This window comes from Notamacropus eugenii, chromosome 5 (genome assembly GCF_028372415.1).
Source record: "Notamacropus eugenii isolate mMacEug1 chromosome 5, mMacEug1.pri_v2, whole genome shotgun sequence".
Classification (NCBI taxonomy): domain Eukaryota; kingdom Metazoa; phylum Chordata; class Mammalia; order Diprotodontia; family Macropodidae; genus Notamacropus; species Notamacropus eugenii.
The window spans coordinates 21,516,772-21,543,851 of NC_092876.1; the positions used below are offsets into that span (position 1 = coordinate 21,516,772).

The window sequence follows — 27,080 nt, forward strand, 5'->3', positions numbered from 1 at the left end:
GTTGAAATCATGTGACTTTTGCTTTCAAACACTTACTATGTGTATGTGTCTTGAGCAGGTCATGTGACTTTTGCTCACTTTCCCAAATGGTAAAAACAGAAATAATAATAGCACTAACTCACAGGACTGATGTGAGAATCAAATGAGACTTCTGTAAATCACAATGCCTGGCACATAATTGGTGCTTAATACATGCATCTTTCATGATGGTGATAATATTGGCTTGGTTTATTCCCAAGCAAATGACATCTTCCATTATTTAGGTCAGTTTTTGTGCAGAGTGTTTTGCAATTTTGTCTGGGTAGGTCAACTTCCAAGCATTTTCTACCATGTATAGTTATTTTAAAAGAAATTTCTATTTCTATTCCTATAGAATTGTATTGGTAATATACAGAAATGCCAGTAATTTGTGTAGATTTATCTTTAAAATTGCCACTTTGCTGAAGAGTTTCATCACACCATTTCACTTTTCATTTTGGCGCATGTGGCTGTTTTTCCAGTTTATGTCTCTGTAATGGTGTGTACTGCTTTCTCTGCTCAGCTTATTTCATTCTGCATCCATTAATGAAGGTCTTATCATACTTACTTATGTTATCCCTTCCACATCATGGGGGTTATTGGGGCAGCACCCTCATAATCTGGAAAATCCACCTAAAATCTTATGGCCCTCTTCTTGTAAAATTCAAAGAAATCTGAATTTTTTCCTTTTCTTTTATGGGATGTTTACAATACCTCATTGTAAAATTTGGGTTAATAGTATACAATACTGCACATATATTTTATGCATTTCTGAGTTTGTAAATGCTTTCTGTGTTGTCAGCTGGCCTTCCCAGCTTTCACAATTCCAAAATTCCCATTTGATTTCTTATGCCAACCTGCAATATATCAAAACTAAAACTGAGATGGGGAAAGTAACAATGTGGAATACTGTAATTTCTCATGCCACAGCAATGTTTTAGTTCATCTCCTGTGTTTGTCCCCTAAGGAAAAGGCTGCTGGGACCTGCAGCAGTACTTCCATTTAGACCAGCTCAAGATAACTTTCCTCTCTTGCTATCAACCTGATTCTCCACCCCCGCTCCTCCCCCCCCACTCCCAATCATGATAAAAACCCCTGGTGTGAAGAGGAGAAATCCTTTGTTGACCTCAGATTTTCCATATCATGCTGTACTACTTGTTAGGTGAATTCACAAAACAGGGACTACAAACATGCTATCAGACTAAGCAAAAACAATAGAAAGAAATAGCCAAGAAAATGACATTATATTGAAAGGAACCACAGATAGCCAACCAATACCACTACTAAAATTCTATGTTCCAAGTGACTTAAAGGTTAAATTTACAAAGGAAACATTAACCGAGCTATAAGAAGACTCAGTAACACAAAAGTGACAAAATTTTAATGTCACTATTTCAATTTTGATTAAGTCTCACAAAAAGGCAGATGAAAAGAAAAATAGGTGCAAACTTTATGCCAGAGAGACTAGAGCTAAAAGACTTAAGGCGCCTTCTAAATAAGAATTGCTCAAGAATAACATATTTCTTCACACCACACAGAACTTTTGTAAATATACTTTTTGGAACCAGACACTGAAGGAATGTTGTCTTTGATTATACATATTTGTAATGGAGATTTTGTTTTCCTTTCTCAGTGTGAGGTGGGTGAAGAGTCACATGGAATTGTTCTTGATTAAAAAATATTTTTCAAAAAAAGGAAAAAAACACTCAGGCACTTTTCACGACTGTGGCTAGGAAAATTCTTGATCCAGGATAGACTTTTAAAAAATAGATAATTCTATCTACATAAAATTTAAATGTTTGAATAACATAAATGAAGATCAAGTTAGAAGAGAAATTAGAGTCAAGAATATGTTAAAAACTACATGACCACCAATAAAAGTAATTTATATCCAAGATATGGAGAGAACTGACCACCAAGTGTACCTGGATACGTTGCTGATAGGCAAGTGCTGAAAGGACAGGAAGCTTTTCAAAGTCCTGACAACCATAAATGACACATGAAAACATGCTCCAAAGGACTGATAACAAGAAAGTCATATGAAAATAATTTTGCCTTTTCTTGGCATGCCTTCAAAATTGGTGAAATGGCAAAAAGGAAACCATTAATATTTGATTTTTTTTAATTGAAATTCACAAACGTGAAATGAAATGAACAATTTATATATGCCATAAAACAGGAGAAATAAACATGAAACAAGTTCTCACATGCATAACTTTACTTTCTTTTTGAATAATAAAACGTTCAGCTTGGCACTTTGAAAATTGTTCTCATTCCTTCTGACCTTCTTAAATGCATTATTGTTATTAAGTTGTGTCTAACTCTTTGTGGACTCATTTGGGGTTTTCTGGAGTGGTTTGCCATTCATTTCTCCATCTCACTTTACATATGAGGAACTGAGGCAAACACTGTTAAGTGATTTTGCCCAAGGTCACACAGTTAGTAAGTGTCTGAAGTCAGATTTGAACTCATGAAAAAGAGTCTTTCTGAATCCAGAACACACATGCTAAACACCATGGCACCTGGTTGTCCTGATATTAAAACCCATCAATTTCCCTCTATTATTTTGGGATTGGGAGGGAGGTGAAAGAGTGAGTTCAATCATATCCCTAGTCCCCCTCTTATTGCTAATCCTGCCCATCAAAAATTGAAAAAAATGAACAAATAAAATATTTGTAATGAAAGCACGTAATCCAGAGGAAAAAATTTTCACACCGTTGATTTCCCAAAATTTATATTTTATTCTGCATCTTGTATCCATCTCTTAGTCAGAAGGCAAGCTGCACAGACGGTCCTGCTAGAATGATCACGCTATGAGCTGAATATCTTGCCAAGTTGTCGGTTTTCACAATGTTGTCATGATCAGTTATCCCTCATAGTCTGCATTAGTTCATACAATTCTTCCTGTGCTTTGCCTGTATTGTACCTTTATAAACAACATTCCCATACCAAAGTTTGGTCAGCAGTTGCCCTACTGTATGACATGACATCTTATTTCAAGTTCTTTGACCAAAGGAGCTGCTATCAATATTTTTGTGCACTTGGATCCTTTTCCTTAAGTGAATGTGCCCTCTACTGGTACCACTGAGTCAGAACGTACCCAATTTCGTGACTTCACGCGTTCATCAACAGTAAATTAATTTTCCCTCAGCCCTCCCAACACTCTCTGTGGTCATCTTTGTCAATTGTATTGTGCAGAGGTGGAATCAGAGAGATGATGTAATTTGCATTTATCTAATTATTGATTTGCAGCATTTAGGCTTAAACTTCTTTTCAATTGCATTTATTTTCTCCCCCAACTGATCGAGCCTCTCCCAGGTGAAAAAATAAAAACTCCCATAACACATACGCAATTGAGGAAATAAATTCCCTACATTTGTGCTTCTCATTTTATCACCTTTATCAATCTGCAAATCTTCCTAATTATTAGTGATTACAGATGTAGAATACTTTTTCAAAGAGTACTTGGCAATTTGCATTTCTTCCTTTAAAAGTTGCGTATTTATCACCTTTGATCATATGTCTATTGTTTCCATTCTTTATATATCTGTATACAAGCAGTGATCGGTTCTTTATATGCCTTCAACATGAAGTATTTATGAAGGAAACTTGCTGCAAACCTGTGTTCCCAGTTAATTGTTTCTTTTAATATTTTAGACGTACTGTTCTTTTTTATGTGATAAAAACTCCCAATTTTATTTTCTGTGTCCCTCCGTAGCTTGTTTGGAGATGAATTCTTCTACTATCCATAACTGAATCTCCTTCCTGGTTCCTCTCGTATCTTTGAGAAGATCTTTTATGTCTAAGTCACATATTCATTAGTCAACAGTGTGAGATGCTGATTCATATCTATTTTCTGCCAGACTACTTTCCAATGTTTCCGGCATCTTATAATGGTTAGCAAGCAAGGCCCCCATAGTTGAGGTCTTTGGATTGATTAAACTAATTTTCTTTTGTATATTACACACCTGATTTCTTTATTTTTTTTTTTAAGTATGACAAAATAGTTTGGATGACTACTGCTTTCTTATATGACTTCAGATGTGGTCTTGCTAGGACTCCTTCCTGAAATACTGGAAGAGGCTGTGGGAAAGACATGAACATACTTTTGATAAGAATATATGGAGTTGGAAGGGACAACAGAAGCCACTGAGGCCAACTCTCTCATTTTGGAGATGAGCAAAGTGAGGCACAGAAAGGTTGTTCCTTGTCCAGAGTTACAGAGCTAAGGAACATCTGAGTCATAATTTGAACTCAAGTTTTCCCTGATTCTAAATCACTACCCTACCCATTACAATTAATACCTTCTTCTACTCTGTTCCGAATATCAATCTGAATGAAAAGAGAAGCAACTATACTGTCAGTATGTTTCATCCTATTGAATTTACTGAGACTTACAATCCAAGAAATAATAATTATTGAAAACATTAGCATTTCCATAGTGATTGAAATCTTGAAAAGCATTTTACAAATAGCGTCTCATTAGTTGCTCACATCAACACTGGGAGTTAGGTGCTCTGATTATCCCCATCCTACAAATGGGGAAACTGAGGCAGGAACAGGTTACATGACTTGTCCAGAGTCATACAGCTAGTGCCAGACATTGAATTGGAATTCAGTTCTTGTGGCTCAAAGCACATCACTTCATCCACTGTACCACCTAGCTGCTTAAAGAAGGAATGACAGAAATAAATGTTCAACAGTTACCAAAACATTTATATGAGGACTTTTTATGTCAGCAAACAATAGGAAACAAAGTGAGTACCAATCAACTGAGGAATGACCGAAAAAAATTATAGCACATGACTACCATGAAATATTTAGGAGTGATGACAAACATCAAAATTTCAGAAAAAAATTCATTATGTTTATAGGGTTTTATGAACAGTGTGAAATTCAAGATGTCTCTTCTGTTGAGAGGTCCAATGGAATCTGTACTTCAGCAAGAAGCCTTCCCTTGTTAATTGGCTACATAAGTTTTATCTCTAGCATGATCCTCCAATGTAGTCAACTATGAAATCTAGGGGAAGCCCTTCCTACAACCATTATAGCATGAATATTGTCTACTGATCACCTTCCTTCAGAGAAAAGCATATTTCCCTTTAGCACATCTTTAAGGCTTCTCTCCACTAGAAACCCTCTGAAACAAAGTAAGAGATGGTCTCTGGTTGAAAGTCCTCCCACACAGAGTTAATATGGAACTGATCATTGAATTAATTTTATAATATTGAACAGGCTCTGAACTCCATTTAAATGCTTTCCTTTATTAATGACAGTGATAACACTTCTATGTAATATGAATTCTCAGAGTTGGAAATAAGAGATGATTCTCTGTAGTGTGGATTCTCTTGTTAAATAAGTTAAGAATGGTAACTAAAAGCTTGGCCACATTTATAACACTCATGAAGTTTCCAGTGTGAATTCTCTGCTGTGCAGCAAGACTGGAACTCTCTGTGAAAGTCTTTCCACATTGTTTACATTCCCATGTTTTCTCAAAACAATACAGATTCTCTGTTTAGCAAGACTGGAGCTCTCTTTGAAAGCCATTCCACACTGACTACATTCAAAAGATTTCTCTACCCAGTGTGGATTTTTTTATGTCTAGCAAGATTGCCCTTCACTGTGAAAGCCTTTCCACAGTGATTGCATTCATAAGGTTTTGCTCCACTGTGGATTTTCTCATGATCAGCAAGGCTGTAGCTCTTTATGAAAGCCTTTCCGCACTGTTTACATTCAAAAGGTTTCTCTCCAGTGTGGATTCTCTGATGTGCAGCAAGACTGGAGCTCTGTGTGAAAGCCTTTCCACACTGTTTACATTCAAAAGGTTTCTCTCCAGTGTGGATTCTCTGATGTCTAGCAAGATTGCCCTTCACTGTGAAAGCTTTTCCACAATGATTACATTTATAAGGTTTTACTCCACTGTGTATTTTCTCATGATCAGCAAGACTGCAGCTCTTTGTGAAAGCCCTTCCACATTGTTTACATTCAAAAGGTTTCTCTCCAGTGTGGATTCTCTGATGTGCCGCAAGACTGGAGCTTTGTGTGAAAGCCTTTCCACATTGACTACATTCATAAAGTTTCTCCCCAGTGTGGATTCTCTGATGTGCAACAAGATTAGAGCTCTGTCTGAAAGCCTTTCCACACTGATTACATTCATGAGGTTTCTCTCCAGTGTGGATTTTCTCATGATCCGTAAGGCTGGAGCGGAATCTAAAAGCCTTCCCACATTGTTTACATACATAAGGTTTCTCTCCAGTGTGAATTCTCTGATGTTTAATAAGACTGGAGCCATATGTGAAAGTTTTTACACATAGATTACATTCATAAGGTTTCTCTCCAGTGTGAATTCTCTGATGTACAGCAAGATGGGAGTTAAATTGGAAAGCCTTTCCACACTGATGACATTCATAAGGTTTTTCTCCACTGTGGGTTTTCTGATGTAAAGAAAGATGCAGCACCTGTCTGAAAGCCTTTCCAAATTGATTACAATCAAAAGATTTCTCTCCTGTGTGAATTTTCTGATGACCAACAAAGAGAGATCTGTAGCAGAAACCTTTTCCACGTTGACTGCATTTATAAAAGGTTACTCCATTATCAATCTTTTGATGTCTAGTAAGATCTGAGTTCCAATCAAAGGTCTTCTCACACTGATTATATGAATATGGCTTCAGTACAGTCTGAAATCTAGGAAGAGGTGAGTGATGGGATATGGTTGGTTCATATTCATTATATTCAATAGGCTCCTTTCTAATGTGAATTTTCTGATGAGTAATAAGTTTAGAGTTCTGACTGAAAGCCTTCCCACCTTTACTTAAATAAAGCATTTCTCCAGTGTCACTTTTCTGATGTCTAATGAGGTCTGAACTCCAGCTGATGGCCATTTCCCATGGATTACCTGGATATATTTGCATTTCACTAAGCTTTTCCTGGGATTGAAAAACCTCTACCTGTTCAGGAAAGTATTTGCTATATTCACGATTCTGAAAACAGTAATTTCCTGAGGCCATTTTCTTACTGTGACTTAGGACTAAAGACTGTCTGAATCTCTTCTCAGTTTTTTCAAATTCACATTGACTCTTTGGATTTTTATCCATTTTCATATTAGAATCATGGATTTCTCTCAAATTGAAGTTGAAGGCACCATCCCTCACAAATCTTTGCTGGCCAGATTCTTCCACAACAATCCTCAGCTTTGTAGTCATCCCATTTACTCCAAACCTGGTCTCTGCAAATGAAGAAAACAAACCATCATACATACACAGGACGACAAACACACTTAAGTATGTGTTCTTTCTTCACAGAGCAAAAAGTAAACTGATTTCTGTTGTTTCACCACCTACACAGAAAACTTTTCATACTTAACAGACAGAATCAATCTTTGAAAATGCCATTTGGTCACAACCCTAAGAGGGTTTATTTTAGAAAGAGTTTCATATACAATAATATTGGCTCCTCACAAAAAATGTGAGGATTTTCATTAACCTTCACAACTCAGGTCACAGGCTCTGAATGGCTGAGCTGTAGCTGAGACTAGACCTCAAATCCTGTGCCTAAGTGTGCTTTTTTTTAATCACACTTTCCTTCTTCAAATGCCTCTTGTTGATTACACTTACAATTTTTGTCAGTCTCAGGTCAACTTCTGCCCTTCTGTACTGACCAGTTTGGATGCCCTATCACTTGGTCATTCCCGATCAATCTCATATGCTAAGCTCGGAAACAGTTTACTCTTTTTAACTCCCATGTAATAACATTAAGTGTTATATCCAACTTTTCTTATACTCTGTTCGGATCCAGTCCAAAGATATCATGCCACTTACTTCACATATACTAAATATTCATTTGTTATCTATCATATGTCCTATTCTACATCTTGAATCCATGATCCTTCTGTCAGGAAGTAAACAGCATGATTCATGGCCCATCAGCACCCAATGCAGTAAAGAATTGCCTGGTTTTCTGACCAACCTATTTTCCCCCTGGACAACAAGCATGGGCATATTTGAGGCATAATAGATTTGTACAGTGATTCCAAACCATCATGATTAAGCACAAAATGATTTTGGTTATCAGCTAGTTATCCCATCAATCACTGAGCACTTCTAAGTGTAACATGTTGTTTGGGTTTCTCAACCTGTGCTCAAATTGTTTTCAGACTGCCATAATATTCTGACATGCATGTACAAATCTACTCTCAGTGGATAGTCAGAGGTAGAGACATATCTTCATTGACTTTCTTAGAGTAGATGCCTCATTCCAAGACCACCTTACAATCTTCTCTAATCAGTGTTGTAATCACCACATCGGGAAGTTACAAATGTTTGCATTCTTCCAGTGCAGAGGGTAGCATTTTTGAAAAACATAATCACTATGTATTAGCATGACAATCCATCTTGAAATCTTCATGGACCATCATTCACATTCTACAGAATCATTCCTTCCATTGCCTCTCAGGGTTCAGGCTACGTTTTGAACTTCTCTTCTGCTGATGCTACTATTCTTTTATCTAACAGATTTTCAAAGGAATTAGTTGGCAGCCAGGTCAGTCATTCCATGGAGTTTCTGTGAGAGTGTGGCCAGCGTGCCAGTGGTGGAAAGAAGAAAGTTATGTCCGAAGAGTTCTTTCCTTACAAAGGTCCTTTCATATATGTATGTATATATATATATATATATATATATATGCACACACACACACACACACACACACACACACATACACACATACATACACACATTATACACACACATACATATATACATACATACCTATATTTAAATGGTTTTAAAAAAGAAAATATGCAGTTCAACTTCAAGTACATTTATCTTTAATATACTATGTATCATTAGCCAAGAGAAATAAATATTTTATATAGTAACTACTCATTTATTTGTTGGTGGTTTGGAGGCTTAAAAACAACTTTCCATCTCTCAACAAGAGGTTAACTCCAAGGAGTTCAAGGGTGCCTCCATTGTCCATCTCCATAAACATAAAGGAAACTGATTATCCCCGAAAATCACATTGGGGTCTCTCTCTTAGTCATGGCTTGCAAGATTCTTGCTAGAGTCCTCCTTAATAGGCTGATCCTTCACCTGAAAGATGGTCATCTATCTGAGAGCTACTATGGCTTCAGAAAGGATTAAGGAACTATTGATATGGTGTTTGCTGCCTGACAACTCCAGGAGAAATATCAAGAGCAGAAAAGAGGTCTGTAAACAATTTTCATTGATCTGATCAAGGTCTTCAATATTATCATTTGTGAGGGTTTAAGGATGATTATGTCAAAATTTGGTTACCCAGAGAAGTTCATCAGTATTGTATGTCAGTTTCATGATGGTATGCCTGCACAGACTTTGGATAATGCATGATGCTCTTGTACTTTCCCAATCACCAATGGAGTGAAGCAGGGCTGTGTGCTTCCATGCTCCCATGGTTTTTGGTAAAATATTTTCAGCAATGTTGTTAGGTGACTTCAATGAGGACAACAAGCAGGGCATCAAGGTCAGCTACCACACTGATGATAAATTATTTGATTTTAAAAAGCTACATGCCAAGACTAAAGTAGAGGGAGAGTTGGTAGATGACTTTTTTGGTTTACAGATGATTATGCACTCCATGCATAATCACTGAAGCTGAGATGCAACAAAGTATGGATCGATTCTCTGCTGCATGTGCTAATTTTGGCCTAACAATTAACACCAAGAAAACACAGGTTGTCCACTAGCTAGCACCACAGCATCCATATATGGAACCATGAAAAGTTCTGAATACTGTGGGTAAATTCATTTACCTTGGCAGCATACTTTCCAGGGATGTACACATTGATAATTAGGTTGATGCAAGCATTTCCAGAGCTAGCTCAGTATTTGGGTGGCTCCAAAGAAAAGTGTGGGAGAGAAGAGGTATCAGACTGACTAGCAAACTGAAGATCTACAGAGCATTGTGAAGACCTCACTGTTCAATGCCTGTGAAACCTGGACAGTCTATCAGCACCATGCCAGGAAACTGAATCACTTCTATTTGAACTGTTTTAGAAAGATTCTGAAGATCACCTGTCAGGATAAGGAACCAGACACTGAGGCCCTTTCTTGAGCTAAACTGCTAAGCATTCAAACTCTACTTCAGAGAAAAACTCTAATGGGCTGGTCACATTGGTAGAATGCCAAATGTACGGTTGCCTAAGGCAAGAGCTCAAATGTTGGTCAGAAGGAGACATAAAGACACTCTCAAGGTCTCTCTGAAGAATATTGGAACTGATTGCGTGACATGGGAGACAGTGGCAAAGGTTTGCCCAGCACAGCATGCTCACATCAAAGAAGGCATTGTGTTCCATGAACAAAGAAGAATTGTAGTAGCTTAAAAGAAATGTGAGATGTGCAAATTTAGAGATGTCTCTACCCCAAATGTTTATGTAGACTATTTGTGCCCAAGCACTGAGCTCAGATTGTTCTGATCAGTCACAGTCAGACACATTGGAACTTGACTTCAACCTAGTGATGTCATTTTGACATGAAGGACAACCAACCAACCATTTTCCATCTCATCCGTGTGTAAGGGACTACCTATGCTTTATTTTCATTACAAATCAAAATACAACCAATTCTTGCTTAACATAAGTGGATCCTTCCACAGATCTTCCCTTCTCTTTGCTGGACTCCCTTTCTCTGTGGTCCTGCAGCCACAGGAGCTTCAGGGCCTGCAGCAGAGGACCCTAATGCTATCACCCTGATGTACTATAGGCCCTGGGGGGATTAATTTACATAATGAAAATTTATGTAAAGAGAGAACTGTCAGGGAGTAAAGTGGATACAGAGCTGGGACCAGCAGTCAGAAAGATGGGAGTTCAAATTGCTCAACAGAAATTTACTAGCACCATAAGCTTGGGCAAGTCATTTAAACCCTGACTGCTTTGTTTTCTTCAATTGTAAAATGGCGATAAAAAACAGTATTTATCTCTCAGCATTGCTGTGAACACCAAATGAGATAATCTCTTTAAAGCACTCAGCCCAGTAAGGGTCACATAGCAGGCACTACAGAAATACTAATTATAATTGCCATTTTGATTGCTATCAGTATTATTATTAAATCAAATTGATGCAGATCCAGACTGGAGACTGAATTTGTCAGGTGTTGAAACAAATACTGCAAACCTCTGTTCAGAGAAAAAAGCACAACTTTGAAATTAACTTCATATATTATGTTCTTTTCAAAGTTGTAACTTATTTGATTAAAACTATTATACATTTCACAAACATCTGTAAAATAAATCTGGATTGAAGTCTTGTAGGCAACAGTAAGCATGAAGTCTTACTGGATTAAAAAAATTCTTACAGAAAACCCCACAGTAAATTTTCGTAATTAAAAGTAAATTTCATTTAATTACAGAGTGAATGAGAGTATTAATTTGGAACTCTGTGGGGTAAGTTATCATTATAGTAAGGTAATATATATAGTAAGTAATTGATCTATAAATTTAAAATATTATGAGGAATACAATAAATGACCAGGGGTAGGTGGAGCATTACAACACATTTTCTTTTTGTTCTGGAAAGGAATACTAAGAACGAAAGATTTGGGAAATTACTGCTTTGGAGTCATGGTTGTTCATTGCATCGATAAATGCTGTTATAGTATAAACTCTTCTTCTGATTCTGCTCACCCCTTCCTCCATTAGTTCAGACAGTTCTTCCCCAGGTTTCTCTGACACTGAGCCTTTCATCATTTCTTATGGCTCCATCATCTTCCACTATATTTTTAGACTCTCACTTCTTCAGTCATTTCCCAATACATGGGCACCATTTTGTTTCCAAATCTTTGCAACGATAAAAAATAGCAGCTATAATTTTGTTGTGTAAATGTTTTTTTCCTCTGTTTGTGATTCCTTTAGATATATGCAACATATTGTTTGGTTCTCTTTCTAATGTATTGTTACCTTCCTGTTTTTATGGGTTGATTCATATCACACACATTCGTTAGGATAATTATAGGATCATAGCTTTATCACTGGAAGGGAACTGGAAGGCCATGAAGTCCAACCCCTCTTCCTTATCATAGATGAGGAAACAGAGACTCAGGGGTTCAATTACTTGTGAAGGATCCCACTGCTGGAATGTATCTAAAAACAAATTCCAAGTCAGTTGTTCCTGCCCCCAAGTCTAGAACTCCCTTCACTAAACACACAGAGGCCTCTTATGATAACAGCCCGCATATACCTGCTCTCATCTCACTCACCTGGACAGGAATTTCTTAGGTCTTTTTGCTCTAGCATCCCTGGTGCATCCCCTTGCTGCAAAGGACAGATCAAATCTTCCCTAGGAACTAGAAGCCCTGTGCACATGGAATAAGGAAAGGATGAGAACAGAGAGAAATATACAATTTACTCTTCTTTAGGAAAGGAGAATAGTCATGCAGACCACAGAATGGTTCCCAGGACTACTCAAAGATGGTTTCCATCGTACTAGTTTTGGAGATCTTTGAAGCGGGGTGGAGATCATGCAGCTCATTTGAAATAAGAAAATTCCACCTTTATTCACCTCTTTCAGAAAAGGATGGGCACATTGCATTGTTTCTGTTATATAGAAATTAGAGGCACTTGGTAGTGTAGTGGTAAGAGGTCTGAACCTGGAGTCAGAAAGATTAGTTCAAATCAGCCTCAGACACTTGATAGCTGTGTGCTCCTGGGCAAGTAATATTTGCCTTAGTAATCTCAATTGTGAAATGGAGATAACGCAAAATTCACTGGGCTGTTGTGAGGATCAAATGATAATGATTATAAAATACTTTGCTGAGTTTCAAACTCAGAGCAGGTATATCAAAGTGCTAATTCCCTTCCCACTGTCTAGGCTGGAATTGAGGGAAGAAGGAAGGGATAAGGATAAACTTGCTCTAGTAGGCAGGATTAGGAGCAATGAGCTACCAATTGAGCATCTCAGAATTACCAGAGAAAAAGGTCCTCACCTATGGACAGCAGGTTCTGCACATTCTCCAGCATGACCTCCTTGTACAGCTCCTTCTGAGAATGGTCCAACAGGCCCCACTCTTCCTGGGTGAAGTCCACAGCCACATCTTGGAATGTCACCAACTCCTAAACCATCAAAAGTCACATGATTTGGTGCTGAGAGACACCAGAATTCATCTAGCCCAACCCTCATCAACTTAGAGGAAACTGAAGCACAGAAGGGATTCCCAAAACTCCTATCATCTTCATGAGTGACAGAGCTAACACTTGAAACCATAGTCAATAACAGCCCAGTGGAATGTTGGAAAAAAGCAATTTATATTTGAAATGAGAATCATGTTGCAATAATAAAAGGTGGAGATGTCTTAATATGAAATGTTTCTCCCTGTGGAAGCAGGGAGAAAGTATGGTGCTCTATCAGTGAGCTATAAGAATCTGTGGAGAAGAAAGAAGGTGGTGTGAAATTCTTCTTCACCAGAAGTGTCTTAAGTGATGTTAAGAAAATTCAATGAGTAGTTTGTAAGAAGCCGCCAAGTATTGTGTATTCTGGGGGAAAATATTACCAGTGACCATTGATAATAGGGTAAAGAAAAAGGAATTATCTACTTAATTTCTTAAAAAGCTGAAATAAAGTCTTATCCAGATGAAAACAAGAAAGAATTCTTAAGTGGTGTTACTCACAATCTGGCCTGGCCTGGGTGGTATGAGACTTTATTTCCAGTCAAGTTGAAGAGTTATCTAGTGTAATATTGACAGTTTGAGGTAAGAGTGGGTATGATGTGTCACAGTCAAAAAAAAATCTTATGTCTTTGCTTTATGATTCCTTTCACTTAGTAATCGAATATATTTATTCATTTTAATATTTAATCATATAGAAATAATAATAACTATGATGGAGAAAGGTGGGTTCTTCATTTATTAAAAATGTAATATTTTATGAGGACACCACAGGCAGAAAACAACCCTGAAAAAGGCTAGGTAGTCATCACACCAGAGGTACTAGTCTTCCTTGAACACACCTAACACCCATCAGCAACCACCACACCATCCATAAGTGGAACTACCAGTTACAGCAAGTGGAGAAGTTTTGAATGCTGTGGACAAGTTCACTTACTTTCGTAGTGTACTTTCCAGGGATGTACACATTGATAATGAAGTTGACACATGCACTGCCAGAGCTAGCTCAGTGTTTGGGAGGCTCCAAAGGAATGTACAGGAGAGAAGAGGTATTTGATTGACTACCAGACTGAAGGTCTACAGAGCCATTGTGCTGATTTCATTGTTGAATGCCTGTAAAACCTGGACAATCTACCAGTGCCATGCCAGGAAACGGAATTACTTCCATTTGAATTGTCTTAGGAAGATTCTGAAGATGACCTGGCAGAATAAGGTATCAGATACTGAAGTCCTTGCTTGCATTGAACTGCCATGCATTCAAACTATGCTTCAGAGAGCACACCTCTGATGGGCTGGCCACGTTGTTCAAATGCAAAAGGTACACTTGCCAAAAAGACTGTTTTATGGAGAACTCACACACGGCAGGCAGATCATATGGTGGTCAGAACAAATGATACAAGGACACTCCCAAGGTCTCTCTTAAGAACTTTGTAATTGACTGTGTGACATGGTAGATACTGGCACAGGACCACTCAGCAAGGTGTGCTTACATCAGAGAAAGTGCTGTGCTCTATGAGCAAAGCAGAATTGAAACAGCTCAAAGGAAAAATAGGATGTGCAAATTTAGAGTATCCACCCCAAATGTTCACATGGACTATTTGTGCCCTATTTGTGGTAGAGCATTCCAAACTCATACTGGTCTGATCAGTCACAGTTGGACCCATAGAAACTTGACTTTATCATAGACTTGGTCCTCTTCAAGAACTAAGGACAACAACCAATATTTTATTAACTGGCATTAGAGACTGACAGTTTATGAAAAATAAAATATCAAAATATGCCCCTAGAACTCTAAAACATTTGGACCAAGAGTTAACAAAGATGAATTAAGAGGCAGATTGATGGATAACATACATAAGAGTGGCCAAATCAGCAAATATCTCGATACTTGAGAAGGGGTCATTTATTCTCCAATTTGCTACATGTAGAACTTGTTTTTGACTAATGCATTTAGTATGTTAGACTGTTCCATTTTATTTTCTTATATTTCTAGTAGAGTCACAATTCAGTTTTTCCAGCTGTCCTATTGTTTTGGAGCAATCCTCTTTCATGTGGATAAAAATCTTCACTTTATAATCATTTTAATTTCTTCCTTAAAATATTTTATTTATGGTGGGGAGGGGGGAGCAGGCCTCAAGTGACTGAGTTGCTGGCAGCTGTGGAGATTTCTAGACTTCTCAACCACAAACACTGGGGACAACATGGAAGGTCAATGGGAAAACTCTGTGGGACCTGAGTGAAACATTGCCTGGCAGGGGTCCGGCCCCAGCCCTGGAGTGGGGGAGGTAGCAGCTACAGTGACAGTGGCAGCTTCCATCTGGGCCCACAGACAGTGTAGGATTGAGAGGCTGACAGAAAAGCCCTGAAGCCTGAGACAGTACATCCACCCCCACCCCCATTGGAAGCAGAGACCTACCTTGACAAAGAGTTAAAAAGTCAAGTATTTAGCTGGAAAGATGATCAAAGAGTGTCAAAAAACATTCAGACTATAGAATCTTACTTTGGTGACAAAGAAGATGAAAACATACAAACTGGAAAAGATAACAAAGTCAGAACTCCTATATCAAAAGACTCCAAGAAAAATACGAATTGGCCTCAGGCCATGAAAGAGCTCAAAAAGTATTTTGAAAATCAAGTAAGAGAAGTAAAGGAAAAATTGGGAAAAGAAATGAGAGTGATGCAAGGAAATCATGAAAAACAAGTACACAGCTTACTCGCTTTGGAGACCCAAAAAAATACTGAAGAAAATAAGACCTTAAAAAATAGACTAACCCAAATGGCGAAAGAGGTTCAAAAAGCCAACAAGGAGAAGAATGCTTTAAATTAGAATGGAGCAAATGGAAGCTAATGGCTTTATGAGAAATTAAGAAATTATTAAACAGAACCAAAAGAATAAAAAAAAAAAAGAAGAGAATGTGAAATATTTCACTGGAAAAACCATGACTTGGAAAATTGATCCAGGAGATAATATAAAAATTATTGAATTACCTGAAAGTCATGATAAAAAAAAAAAGACCCTAGACATCATCTTCCAAGAAATTATCAAGGAAAATTGCTCTGATATTCTAGAACCAGAGGGCAAAATAGAAATTGAAAGAATCCACAGATTGCCTCTTGAAAGACAAAAGGAAAAATCTTAGGAATACTGTAGCCAAATTCTGGCTCCCAGATCAAGGGGAAAATATTGCAAGCAGCCAGAAAGAAACAATTTGAGTATTGTGGAAATACAGGATAATACAAAATCTTGCAGCTTCTACATTAAAAGGTCAAAGGGCTTGGAATGATATTCCAGAGATCAGAGGAGCTAGGATTAAAACCAAGAATCACTTACCCAGCAAAAGTGAGTATAATATTTCAGGGGAAAAAATGGATATTCAATGAAATAGAGGACTTTAAAGCATTCTTGATGAAAAGATCAGAGCTAAATAGAAAATGTGACTTTCAAATACCAGAATCAAGAGAAGCATGAAAAGGTAAACAGGAAAGAGAAATCATGAGACTTATTAAAGTTAAACTGTTTACATTCTTATATGGGAAGATGATATTTGTAACTCATGAGCTTTTCCTCAGTATTAGGGTAGTTGGAGGAAACGTAGATATATGTAGATAGACAGATAGATAGATAGGCAGATAGACAGATGACACAGTGTGAGTTGAATACGAAGGGATGACATCTAAAAAATAAAATTTAGGGGTAAAAGAGGAATATATTGGGAGAAGAAAGGGAAAGGTGGAATGGGGTAAATTATCTCATATAAAAGAGGTAATAAAAAGGTTTCACAATGGAAGGGAAGAGGGAAAAGTGAGAAGGAATGAAAGAACCTTACTCTCATTGGATTTGGTTTGAGGGAATAACACACACACTCAATTGGGTATCTTACCCTACAGGAAAGTAAGAGGGGAAGAGAAGGGAGGGATGATAGAAGGGAAGGTAGATTAGGGGATGGCATATTCAGAAACAGATACTTTTGAAAAGGGATAGGGGCAAAGGAAAAAATAGAATAAATGGGGGTTGGGATAGGATGGAAGGAAATATAGTTAGTCTTTTACAACATGACTATTATGGAATTATTTTGCAAAACTACACATGTATAACATATGTTGAATTGCTTGCCTTCTCAATGAGGGTGGGTGGGGAGGGTAGAAGGGAGATAATTTGGAACTCAAAGTTCTAAAAACAAATGCTAGAAAAAAATTGTTTTTACGTGCAACTGGGAAATAAGATATACAGGCAATGGGGTATAAAAATCTATCTTGCCCTACAAGGAAGTAAGGGGGAAAGGGATGGGGGTGGTGGTGACAGAAGGCATGGCAGACTGGGGCAAGGGGTAATCAGGATGCATGCCATTTTGGGTTGGAGGGGTAGGGGAGAGATGGGGAGAAAATTTGGAACTCAAAATCTTATGGAAATGAATGTTGAAAATGAAAAATTAATTAAAAAACCATTTTATGTTCAAATTTCAACTTCAATTCAAATTCAAATTTCACTTCTAGCTTCCTTTACTCCTATTATTGAACATCTGAATAATTAAAGTATTACTTTTTTCCTACTTTTTGAGATTGCCAAGAACTTACAAAACTTTCCTTTTCACAAGAGTGTCCCCAGTCATGATTCTTTACTGCATTATATTTACTCAGTGTGAGCAACAACTATAGGAAGGCTGATATTTTATTGAGAATTCATCTATAACAGAGTTCCTGACTTGTTCTCAAATGAAGCTCTTCCAAATCTCTTTCCTTCTCCATCATCCCAAATGCTTTCTTCACCAGAATGGGGTGAAGTCATGTACTCAAAACTTTCTTTTAAGGAGAGGGTCAGCTCATACATCTCCCCATTGCTCACCTGGCTGCATTACTTACTTCTCTACCATGTTGCAGCATTTGATATCTTCAGACCCAATACTCTTCCTTTTGTGTGTTGTCTTCCCCTTGAAAGTGTAAACTTGAGAAAGAGGACAGTTTCTTTTTTTTACTTTTTGCTAACTGAATCCCCAGGCCTTAGCACAGTGCTGGCACATAACAGGGGTTTAGTAAGTGCTTACTGAGTATTGGGGTCTGTCTCTTAGTTATTGCTTACAAAATTCTTGCTAGAATCCTCCTTAACAGGCTGATCCTTCACCTGGAAGATGGTCATATACCTGAGAGCCAGCGTGGCTTCAGAAAGGGATGAGGAACAGTCGATGTGTTTGCTGTCCAACAACTACAGAAGAAGTGCTAGGAGCAGAACAGAGGGTCTGTACACAACATTTGTAGATCTGACCAAGGTCTTTGACACTGTTAGTTATGAGGGCTTTTGGAAAATTATGCCAAAATTTGATTGTCATGAGAAGTTCATCAATATTGCATATCAATTTCATGATGGCATACTTGCCCAGGTTCTGGATAGTGGACAATGCTCTCACGCCTTCCCAATCACCAATGGAGTGAAACAGGGTTGTGTGCTTTCTCCCATGCTTTCTTTTAACATGATGTTTTCAGCCATGTTGTCAAATGCTTTCAATAAGGATGAACATGACATCAAGGTCAACTATCATACTGATGGTAAGTTCTTCAATTTGAAAAGGCTACAAGCTGAGACCAAAGTGCAGGGAGTATTGGTGCATGATTTTCTGTTTGCAGATGATTGTGCACTCAATGTAGCCTCTGAAGCTGAGATGCAACAAAGTATGGATCAATTCTCTGCTGCTTGTGCTAATTCTGGCCTAATAATTAACACCAAGAAAACACAGGAGCTCCATCAGCCACCACCACACTATCCATACATGGAATCATTGGTTACAACAAATGGAGAGGTTTTGAATGCTGTGGATAAGTTCGGTTATCTTGGTAGTGTACTTTCCAGGGATGTACACATTGACAATGAGGTTGATGCATATATTGCCAGAGTTAGCTTAGTGTTTGGGAGGTTCCAAAAAAAAGTTTAGGAGAGAAGACTGACCCCCAAACTGAAGGTCTACAGAGCTGTTGTGCTGACCTCATTGTTATATGCTTGTGAAACATGGACAGTGTACCAGCTCCACGCTAGGAAACTGAATTACTTCCATTTGAACTGTCTTAGGAAGATTCTAAGGATCACCTGTCAGGATAAGGTACCAGACACTGAAGTCCTTGCTCCAGCTGAACTGCAAAGAATTCAAACTATGCCTCAGAGAGCACAACTCTGATGGGCTGGCCATGTTGTTTGAATGCAAAATGTACACTTGCCAAAAAGACTATTTTATGGAGAACTCACATGGGACAGGTGTCCAGGATATGGTGGCCAGAAGAAGTGATACAAGGACACTGTCAAGGTCTCTCTCAAGAACTTTGGATTTGACTGTGCAATATGGGAGACACTGGCACAGGACTGCTCAGAATGGCATGCCCACATCAGAAAGGGTTCTGTGCTCTATGAGCAAAGCAGAATGGAGACAGCACAAAGTAAATGTAGGACACGCAAATTTGGAATATCCACTCCAAATATTCATACGGGCTATTTGTACCCAACCTGTGGCAGAGCATTCTGAGCTCATATTGGTCTGATCAGCCACAGTTAGACACACTGAAATTTCACTTTATCATGGTGATGTCATTTTGGTCCTCTTTGAGAACGAACGACAACAACCAACCAACTGAGTCTTGACTACCCAAATAGTCTCATCTGTGGTTCTTTCTTGTTATTTTGCTTTGACAGCTCACATGACCTAGACAGCATTGATTTTTTCAGTCTTTTCACACGTTACATCCCCATACCAACTCCCGGATCCAACAACACTGGTCTTGTTATGCCAGGAAGAAGACATACCCTCTGTAGGCTCTGGGCACTTTCTCTGGCTTTCCAAAATGCCTAGTAATTCTAATTGGCCTCCTGGATCCTTTCAAGTCACAACTAAAATCTCAACTTCTGCAAAAACATTTTCCCCCACCTTCTTTATTCTAGCACCTTTCTCCTTTTCATTATATCCCATTTTGCACAGCCCTCCCTGACTTAAATCCAATTCACTTGCATATTATAGCATCACCTTCCTCCTCAAGAAGGAAGGACAAACAGCATGGACCTGTCTCTAGCTTATTTGCACATCCTTGTGTGCTTGTTGTCTCCCCCACTGAACTGTGAGCTCTAGGGCACACACTGTTTTTTGCATTTGCACACCCACTTAATAAGTGTAAGGTGAATAACTGTTTGCATTCTCTCCTTCTCAGAACCTCTTCACATGATCTTACAGTGCCTTCTTTCTTCCATTCTCTAAGAAAGTGGGAGACTTGTCTTTGCAAAGGCTAACCACCTACAGGACATGTGGTCCTATTCTGTCTTATCCTCTCCAACAGTTTGCATCTTTCACCATCCCCCCAGTTCTCTCAAATATTTAACCTTTTCTATCAGATGGTTCCTTTCCTGCTGACTTTGAACATATCTTCCTCCCTCATTCCTAAGGAAATCTTCACTAAACACTCCCCATCACTCAAGCTCCTCTATCTCATCTTTTCTTAGCCAAAGTCCTTGAAAAATATGTCTGATCTCTCTATTTTCCTCTCTCACTCCTTCCAAATTGGCTTTCCTCCTCACTCTCCTGAAGGTGCTCTCTCCAAAGATGACTGAACTCTTAATTGCCAAATCTCATGGTCTTTTCTCAGTCCTTATTCTAACTGAGCTCTCTTCTTCAGACAACACTGCTGCCCACCCTCTTCTCCAGGATCCTTGCTCCTTTGGGAGTTCTCTTTTCTGCTTTTCCTCTTACCTGTCTGACCACTTTTTCAGTCTCCTTCCATGGCCCAGCAACTATATCACAACCCAGACTTTTTCATATTCCCCAATATCCTTTTCCTCTGTTCTTTCCCATCTTGGATTCGACTGAATTATCATCTCTGCAGGCTACTGCCAGATCCCTCTAACCAGCCTCAACTCAGCGAAGCTCCCATTGGAGTTGATCACATCAGCCAAGCATCTGGGCATATCTAGACTTCATTGTGGATGTGGGAAATCAGGAGACCAGGAAGTAAAATCAACAGCATGAGCCTTTAGTCCCTTGACACAACTAAGCCTGGAAGAGAATCTCAGTACCTGTTAAAGGGAAAACATCCAACTTCTTGTCTCAGAAGTTAAAATAGTGGCAGCTAGGTAACAGAAGATTAAACCAAGCTGGGGCTAGAATCAGAAACACCCAAGTTCATCTCTAACCTCAGAAAAGTACTAGATGTGTGACCCTGGGCAAGTCACTTACTCTGCTTCAGGCTTAGCCAAAAGAAACAGAGGAGGAAGGAGAACTTGTATGTAGGGGGAGGTGACTCAGGCAAGCAAAAAGAAAGCAAAGACATGATGCCTATGGATAGGGACTAATGAGTAAAGTGGTTTTTCTTATCAATAGCAATGAGGGAGAACCTAAAAGAAATGATCCATAGGTAAAAGAGATGGCCAGCCTCCATGTTGATGGAATTGGCCACATTGGCTGATGCTGATCAGTTCTGGGGATGGGCTGCACTCACCTGGGCTAGGTGTTTTTGGGTTCCAGGGGCCATTCCTTCTGCTTCCAGGCTCCCTGCTTGTGCCGGGCCTTGGTCCTCTGAAGGCTGAGCTGAAGAGGAACAAGGAAAATAGAGAGAGGGAGAAGTCTTTCCCTTCTCCTCCTGGGCTGGACAGTAGTCTACATGGATTTACAGAGCATTGTGTGGTTTGTCCTTCATTCTCAAAGAGGACCATGACATCAGGGAGATGATGACATGACTTGCAGTTTACTTTGATTTGAGTAAGAGAAGGCTGTGCAAGGTCACCACCCTCACTTTCTCCTCCGCAGCCATCTGTGGCCATTGGCCAGATATCAATCAAGATGATTGGAGATGGCCCAGGATACAGTAGGATTCACTTATAGAGCATGAGGTCCCAGAGGAGTTACAAAGTCAGTGGCCCTACCCTCAAGGGATAAATTCCAACCAAAAGAAGAGGGAAGGTCAGGGTAGAAAAAGGTCTGAAAATAGAGACTACTTCCCAACCTTATTTATTTCTTTTCTTCAGTCCCACTTTCCTTGCCTATCCTCCAGTAGAGACTCACAAATGAAAAGGCCTTGGGATCCCAGATGGGATGAGAACAGCTAGAACCTCACTTACCCCTAAGACCTCTCCCACCAAGTAATACTATGAGTGAGATTTGAAGATCAGGCAACTGTGACCCAATGGTAAAGATGGGGATGGTACCCTAGGACCTCTGGAATGCAATGAGAGACCTGGACAAGTAGCAGCCAGCCCTGGGAGCCAGACCTGAGAAGGAGGCTTGCTCCTGGTATAACTGGAGGGCATTTTCCAAAAGGACATATGGGGAAGATGAGGCCCAATGGAAAGGGCAGCCAGCAAAAGCAGGGGGCAGTGAGGGACCCTCACTCAGACCTACCAGGGATCTGAACATGCAAAGATACCTTCCAGAAGACAGAGATCTCAGCATTAAGGAAAGAAGGCAGGGCAATCTCAGCTGCAAGAGTGCTGGTTTTAAGCCAGCCTGCTTTAGGTGGGTCCAGCCCTGTCTTACCTCAGAGGCCCCCAAATCAGAACTTTCCTCCAGTGGCACCCAGGGCCAGGGCCTCAGGAGCTTGTCTGCCTCCCTCTAAGTCCCAAGCCCAGCTTTCTACCATATGGAATACAACTATCAGTGGAATGATCCTTCTTCTGCCCAAACTCCACCCCAGGGCTTGAATTCCTCTTGGGCTATCACCTACCAGGTTTCTCACCCCTGAGAGCTCCCCATCCCCCAGCATTCTCCTCCATGTTTTCAGCATCTAGTGACACTGGCCTCCTTGCTGTTCCTCACAGGTGACCTCCATATCCTGACAGCATTTTTACTGGCTCCTCCGCCCCTCCCCAATGTCTCCCTGGTTGTCCTCCTTTGTCTCAGCCTTTGGGTTTCACACCAGTTTCTTTCATGTCTCAACTAAAATCCCATCTTCTACAAGGAGCCTTTCTTGGTCCACCTTCTCTGTTTGATTTCCTGATGACTATGACTTAGACATATTCTGTATGTAGGAAACAAGGAAACAAACACATATTAAATACCTACCATGTGTTAGGCATAAGTGCTTTATAAATATTATCTCCTCTGATTTTTTTTTTAAAAAAACCCCTCCATTATGTATTACCACCACTTTACAGTAAAGAAAACTGAGACCAACTCTCTAGAAAGTGTTTGAGGCTATATCTGAACTCGGCTTTTCCTGACTCTAGACCCAGCACTCAGTCTATCCACTGTACCGTCTAGCTACAGATTCAAATAAAGACAAATAAAGATGAATGAAAATGAATGAACATAAAATTTTTTTAATTGTCTAACCAAAAAATAAATAAGTCAAGGAGATGAACAGAAGCTTAGATGAGCTAGATATTATAGATATCTGGAAACGTATGGAAACAGAAAGGAATATGCCTTTCCTTCAATGATGGTATCTTTAAAAAAACTTTCCATATATTAGACATAAAAACTTTATTGCTAAATGTACAAAAGCAAAAATATTAAATGCATCATTTTCAGATCCTAATATTTAATAAGGGGCCATGGAAACACAGATTAAAAATTACGTGGAGACTAAAGAACCTAATCTTAAAGAATGACTGGGACAAAGAACAAGTCATAGAAACAATAAATAATTTTATTAAAGACACGAATCATAAGGAGACAACATACCCAAATCTATGGTATGCAGCAACTGCAGTAATCAGAGAAAAATGCATACACCAATAAATAGAGAAAGAGAAGTTCAATGAATGTAGTTTTTAAAAACTAGAAAAAGAACTAAAAAAATTAAACAAATTAAAAATCCTGAAAATTAAAGATGAAATCAACAAAATTAAATATAAGAAAACCATAAAATTAATAAATAAAACTAGAAGTTGGTTTTATGAAAAAAACTATTAAATAGATAAACCTTTCATTAATATGATTTTTAAAAAAAGAAAAGAAAATCAAATTACTAGCATCAAAAATTCAAAGAGTGACTATAATAAAGATGAATTCAAAGCAATCATCAAGAGTTATTTTTGCCCAATTATATATGAATAAATTTAACAATTTAAATGAAATGGAAGAATACTTGCAAAAATATAAACTTCCTAGGTTAACAGAAGAGGAAATAAAATGTCTAAATAAGCCAATTTTAGAAAAAGAAATTGAAGAGGTCATGAATGAGCTTCCTAAGAAAAAAAGTGTCAGGACCAGACGGATTTACAAGTGAATTCTACCAAACATTCAAAGATTAATTCATTCCAATATTGAATAAATTATTTGGAATAATAGGCAAAGAAGGAATCCTACCAAATTCCTTCTATGAAACAAATATGGCACTAATATTTAAGCCAGGAAATGTAAAAACGGAGAAAGAAAAAACAGAGAAAAAAACAGAATGTGAATGCAAAAATCGTAAATAAAATACTAGCCAGGAGACTTGGCAATTTATGCCAAGAATGCAGGGATGGTTTAACATGAGGAAAACTATTAACATAATTGATTACATCAATAACAAATGTTACAAAAATTATAGTAAATCAATAGAGGTAGAAAAAAGCTTTTTGACAAAATACAACACTCATTCTTATTAAAAACACTAGAAAGCATATGTATAAATGAAAAGAAGTATATACCTAAATCTATCGTAAACATTATTTGTAATGGAGATAAGTTAGAAGTCTCCCCAAGATCCAGAGTGAAACAAGGATGCCCATTATCACCCATATCATTCAGTATTGTATTAGAAATGCTAGCAGTAGCACTAAGAAGAAAGAAACTGAAGGAATGAGAATGGGCAATGAGGTCATAGAACTCTCTTCCTGAAGGTGATATACTTGGAAAATCCTAGAAATTCAAATATAAAGCTAGTTGAAACAATGAATAATTTTAGCAAAGTAACAGGATGTAAAATAAACCTATACAAATTATTAGCATTTTTATATATCACCCACAAAGCCATGCAAGGAGAGAGAGTAAGATATATCTCACTTAAAATAACTGTAGACAGTATAAATTATCTGGGAGTATAACTGCCAAGACCAGGCATGGAGGACCTGTGGTCTGGAGGCCACATGTGGCCTTCTAGGTCCTTGGGTGGAGCCTTTTGACTGAGTTCAGGCTTTAGAGCACAAATGGTTTTAAGGGGATTTGTTCTGTGAAGTTAGGATTTAGTCAAAGAACTAAAGTTGAGGGCCTAGAGGGCCTCATGTGGCCTTGAGGCTGCAGATTCCCCACCACTGGCCAAGACAAATCCAAGAACTACGTGAACTTATTTATAAAACATTTTTTATACCAATAAAGTCAGATTGAAATAACTGGGGAAAAATCAATTGTTCATGGATGAGTAGAGCCAATATAATACAAAACAGTAATTTTACCTAATCTACATATTCAATGCCATTCCCATTAAATTAACAAAAAATATTTTATTGAGCTAGAAAAAATAATAACAAAATTCATTTGGAAGAATAAAAGGTCAAGAATTACGAATTAATGAAAAAAATAACATAAGGAGGCTTAGCAGTACCAGATTTTAAACTATACTACAAAAGCAGTGACTATCAAAACTATGCAGGTACCGCCTAAGAAACAGAAAGGTACATCAGTGGAACAGAGTAGATATACAATACACAGAAGTAAATGGTTATAGTAACCCTGTGTTTAAGAAACATAAAGATTTAAGCTTCGGAGATAAGAACAGATTAGGAAAAAGTTGTTGGGAAAATTGGAATGCAGTCTGGCAGAAACTGAATACAGACCAGTATCTTATACCATTTACTAAGATAAGATCAAAATGGATGTATGATTTAGATATAAAGGGAGGTATATTAAGACAATCAGGAGAACACAGAACCCATTAGACTTATGGATAGAAGAATTTATGAATAAACAATAGAGAGCGTTGTAAGGTGTAAAATGGATAATTTTGATTAAATTAAAGAAGTTTCTTTACAAATAAAACTAATGTAGCTAAGATTATGAGGAAAACAAAAAAAATTTATCAATAGTTTCTTAGATATTTCATATCTTAAATGTATATACATATATAGAACTATTACATTTCTAAGAATATGAGTCACTCCCCAATTGATAAATGGTGAAGGGATATGAACAGGCAGTTTTTGATGAAGAAATCAAAACTATATATAGTTGTATGAAAAAATGCTCTAAATCACTATTGATTAGAGAAATGCAAAGTAAAACAATTTTGAGATATCATCTGACACCTATCAGATTGGCTAAGATAATAGAAGAGGAAAATGATAATATTGGATGGCATCTGGAAAAATTGGGACACTAAATTCACTGCTGGTGGAACTGTGAACTGATCCAATCATTTTGGAGAGCAATCTAGAATTATGCCCCAAAAGTTCTAAAACTGTAAACACCCTTTGACCCAGCAATACCACTATTATGTCTCTTTCCCAAGGTGATTGGGGAAAAGGAAAAGAACCTGTATGTTCTAAAATATTTATAGCAGCAATCTTTGTGGTGGCAAAGAAATGGAAATTGAGAGGATGTCCATCAGTTGGGGTTGGCTAAACAAGCTGTATTATATAATTGTGATGGAGTATTACTGTGCTGTAAGAAAAGATGAGCTGAGTTTGGAAAAACATGGAAAGATTTGTGGCAATAGTGACAAGTGAAATGAGAACCAAGAGAACACTGCATAAGAAGAACAGTGGTGAACAACCAAGTGATTCTGAGTATTATAAATACTCAAATCAGCTACAAAGAACCTATTAAGGAAGATGCCACCCATTTCCAGAGAAAGAATTGATACATAGAAGTATGTATAATATGCATTATATATAGCATTATAAATTGTGACATAGATTTATACTACATTTATTTGTTATAGTATATATAGTATTATAAATCTATGTCAGATGTTGGCCTTCTCTTGTAAGGTGTAGGAAGGGAGGGATAAAATTCAGAACCAAAAATATACAAAAGTAAAAATTAGTAT

The 27,080-nt window shown here is 38.0% G+C and overlaps 1 protein-coding gene across 1 annotated transcript in view; it reads right to left on the reverse strand.

Annotated features, from left to right (window-relative positions):
• Positions 1–27,080, reverse strand: part of LOC140508383 (uncharacterized) — a 58,892-nt gene that overhangs the window by 28,440 nt on the left and 3,372 nt on the right. Inside the window, 5 exon segments of the mRNA XM_072616227.1 lie at positions 5,417–5,532; positions 5,535–5,595; positions 5,598–7,243; positions 12,971–13,097; positions 21,612–21,700. Of these exon segments, the coding sequence (XP_072472328.1) occupies positions 5,417–5,532; positions 5,535–5,595; positions 5,598–7,243; positions 12,971–13,097; positions 21,612–21,700 (2,039 nt within the window).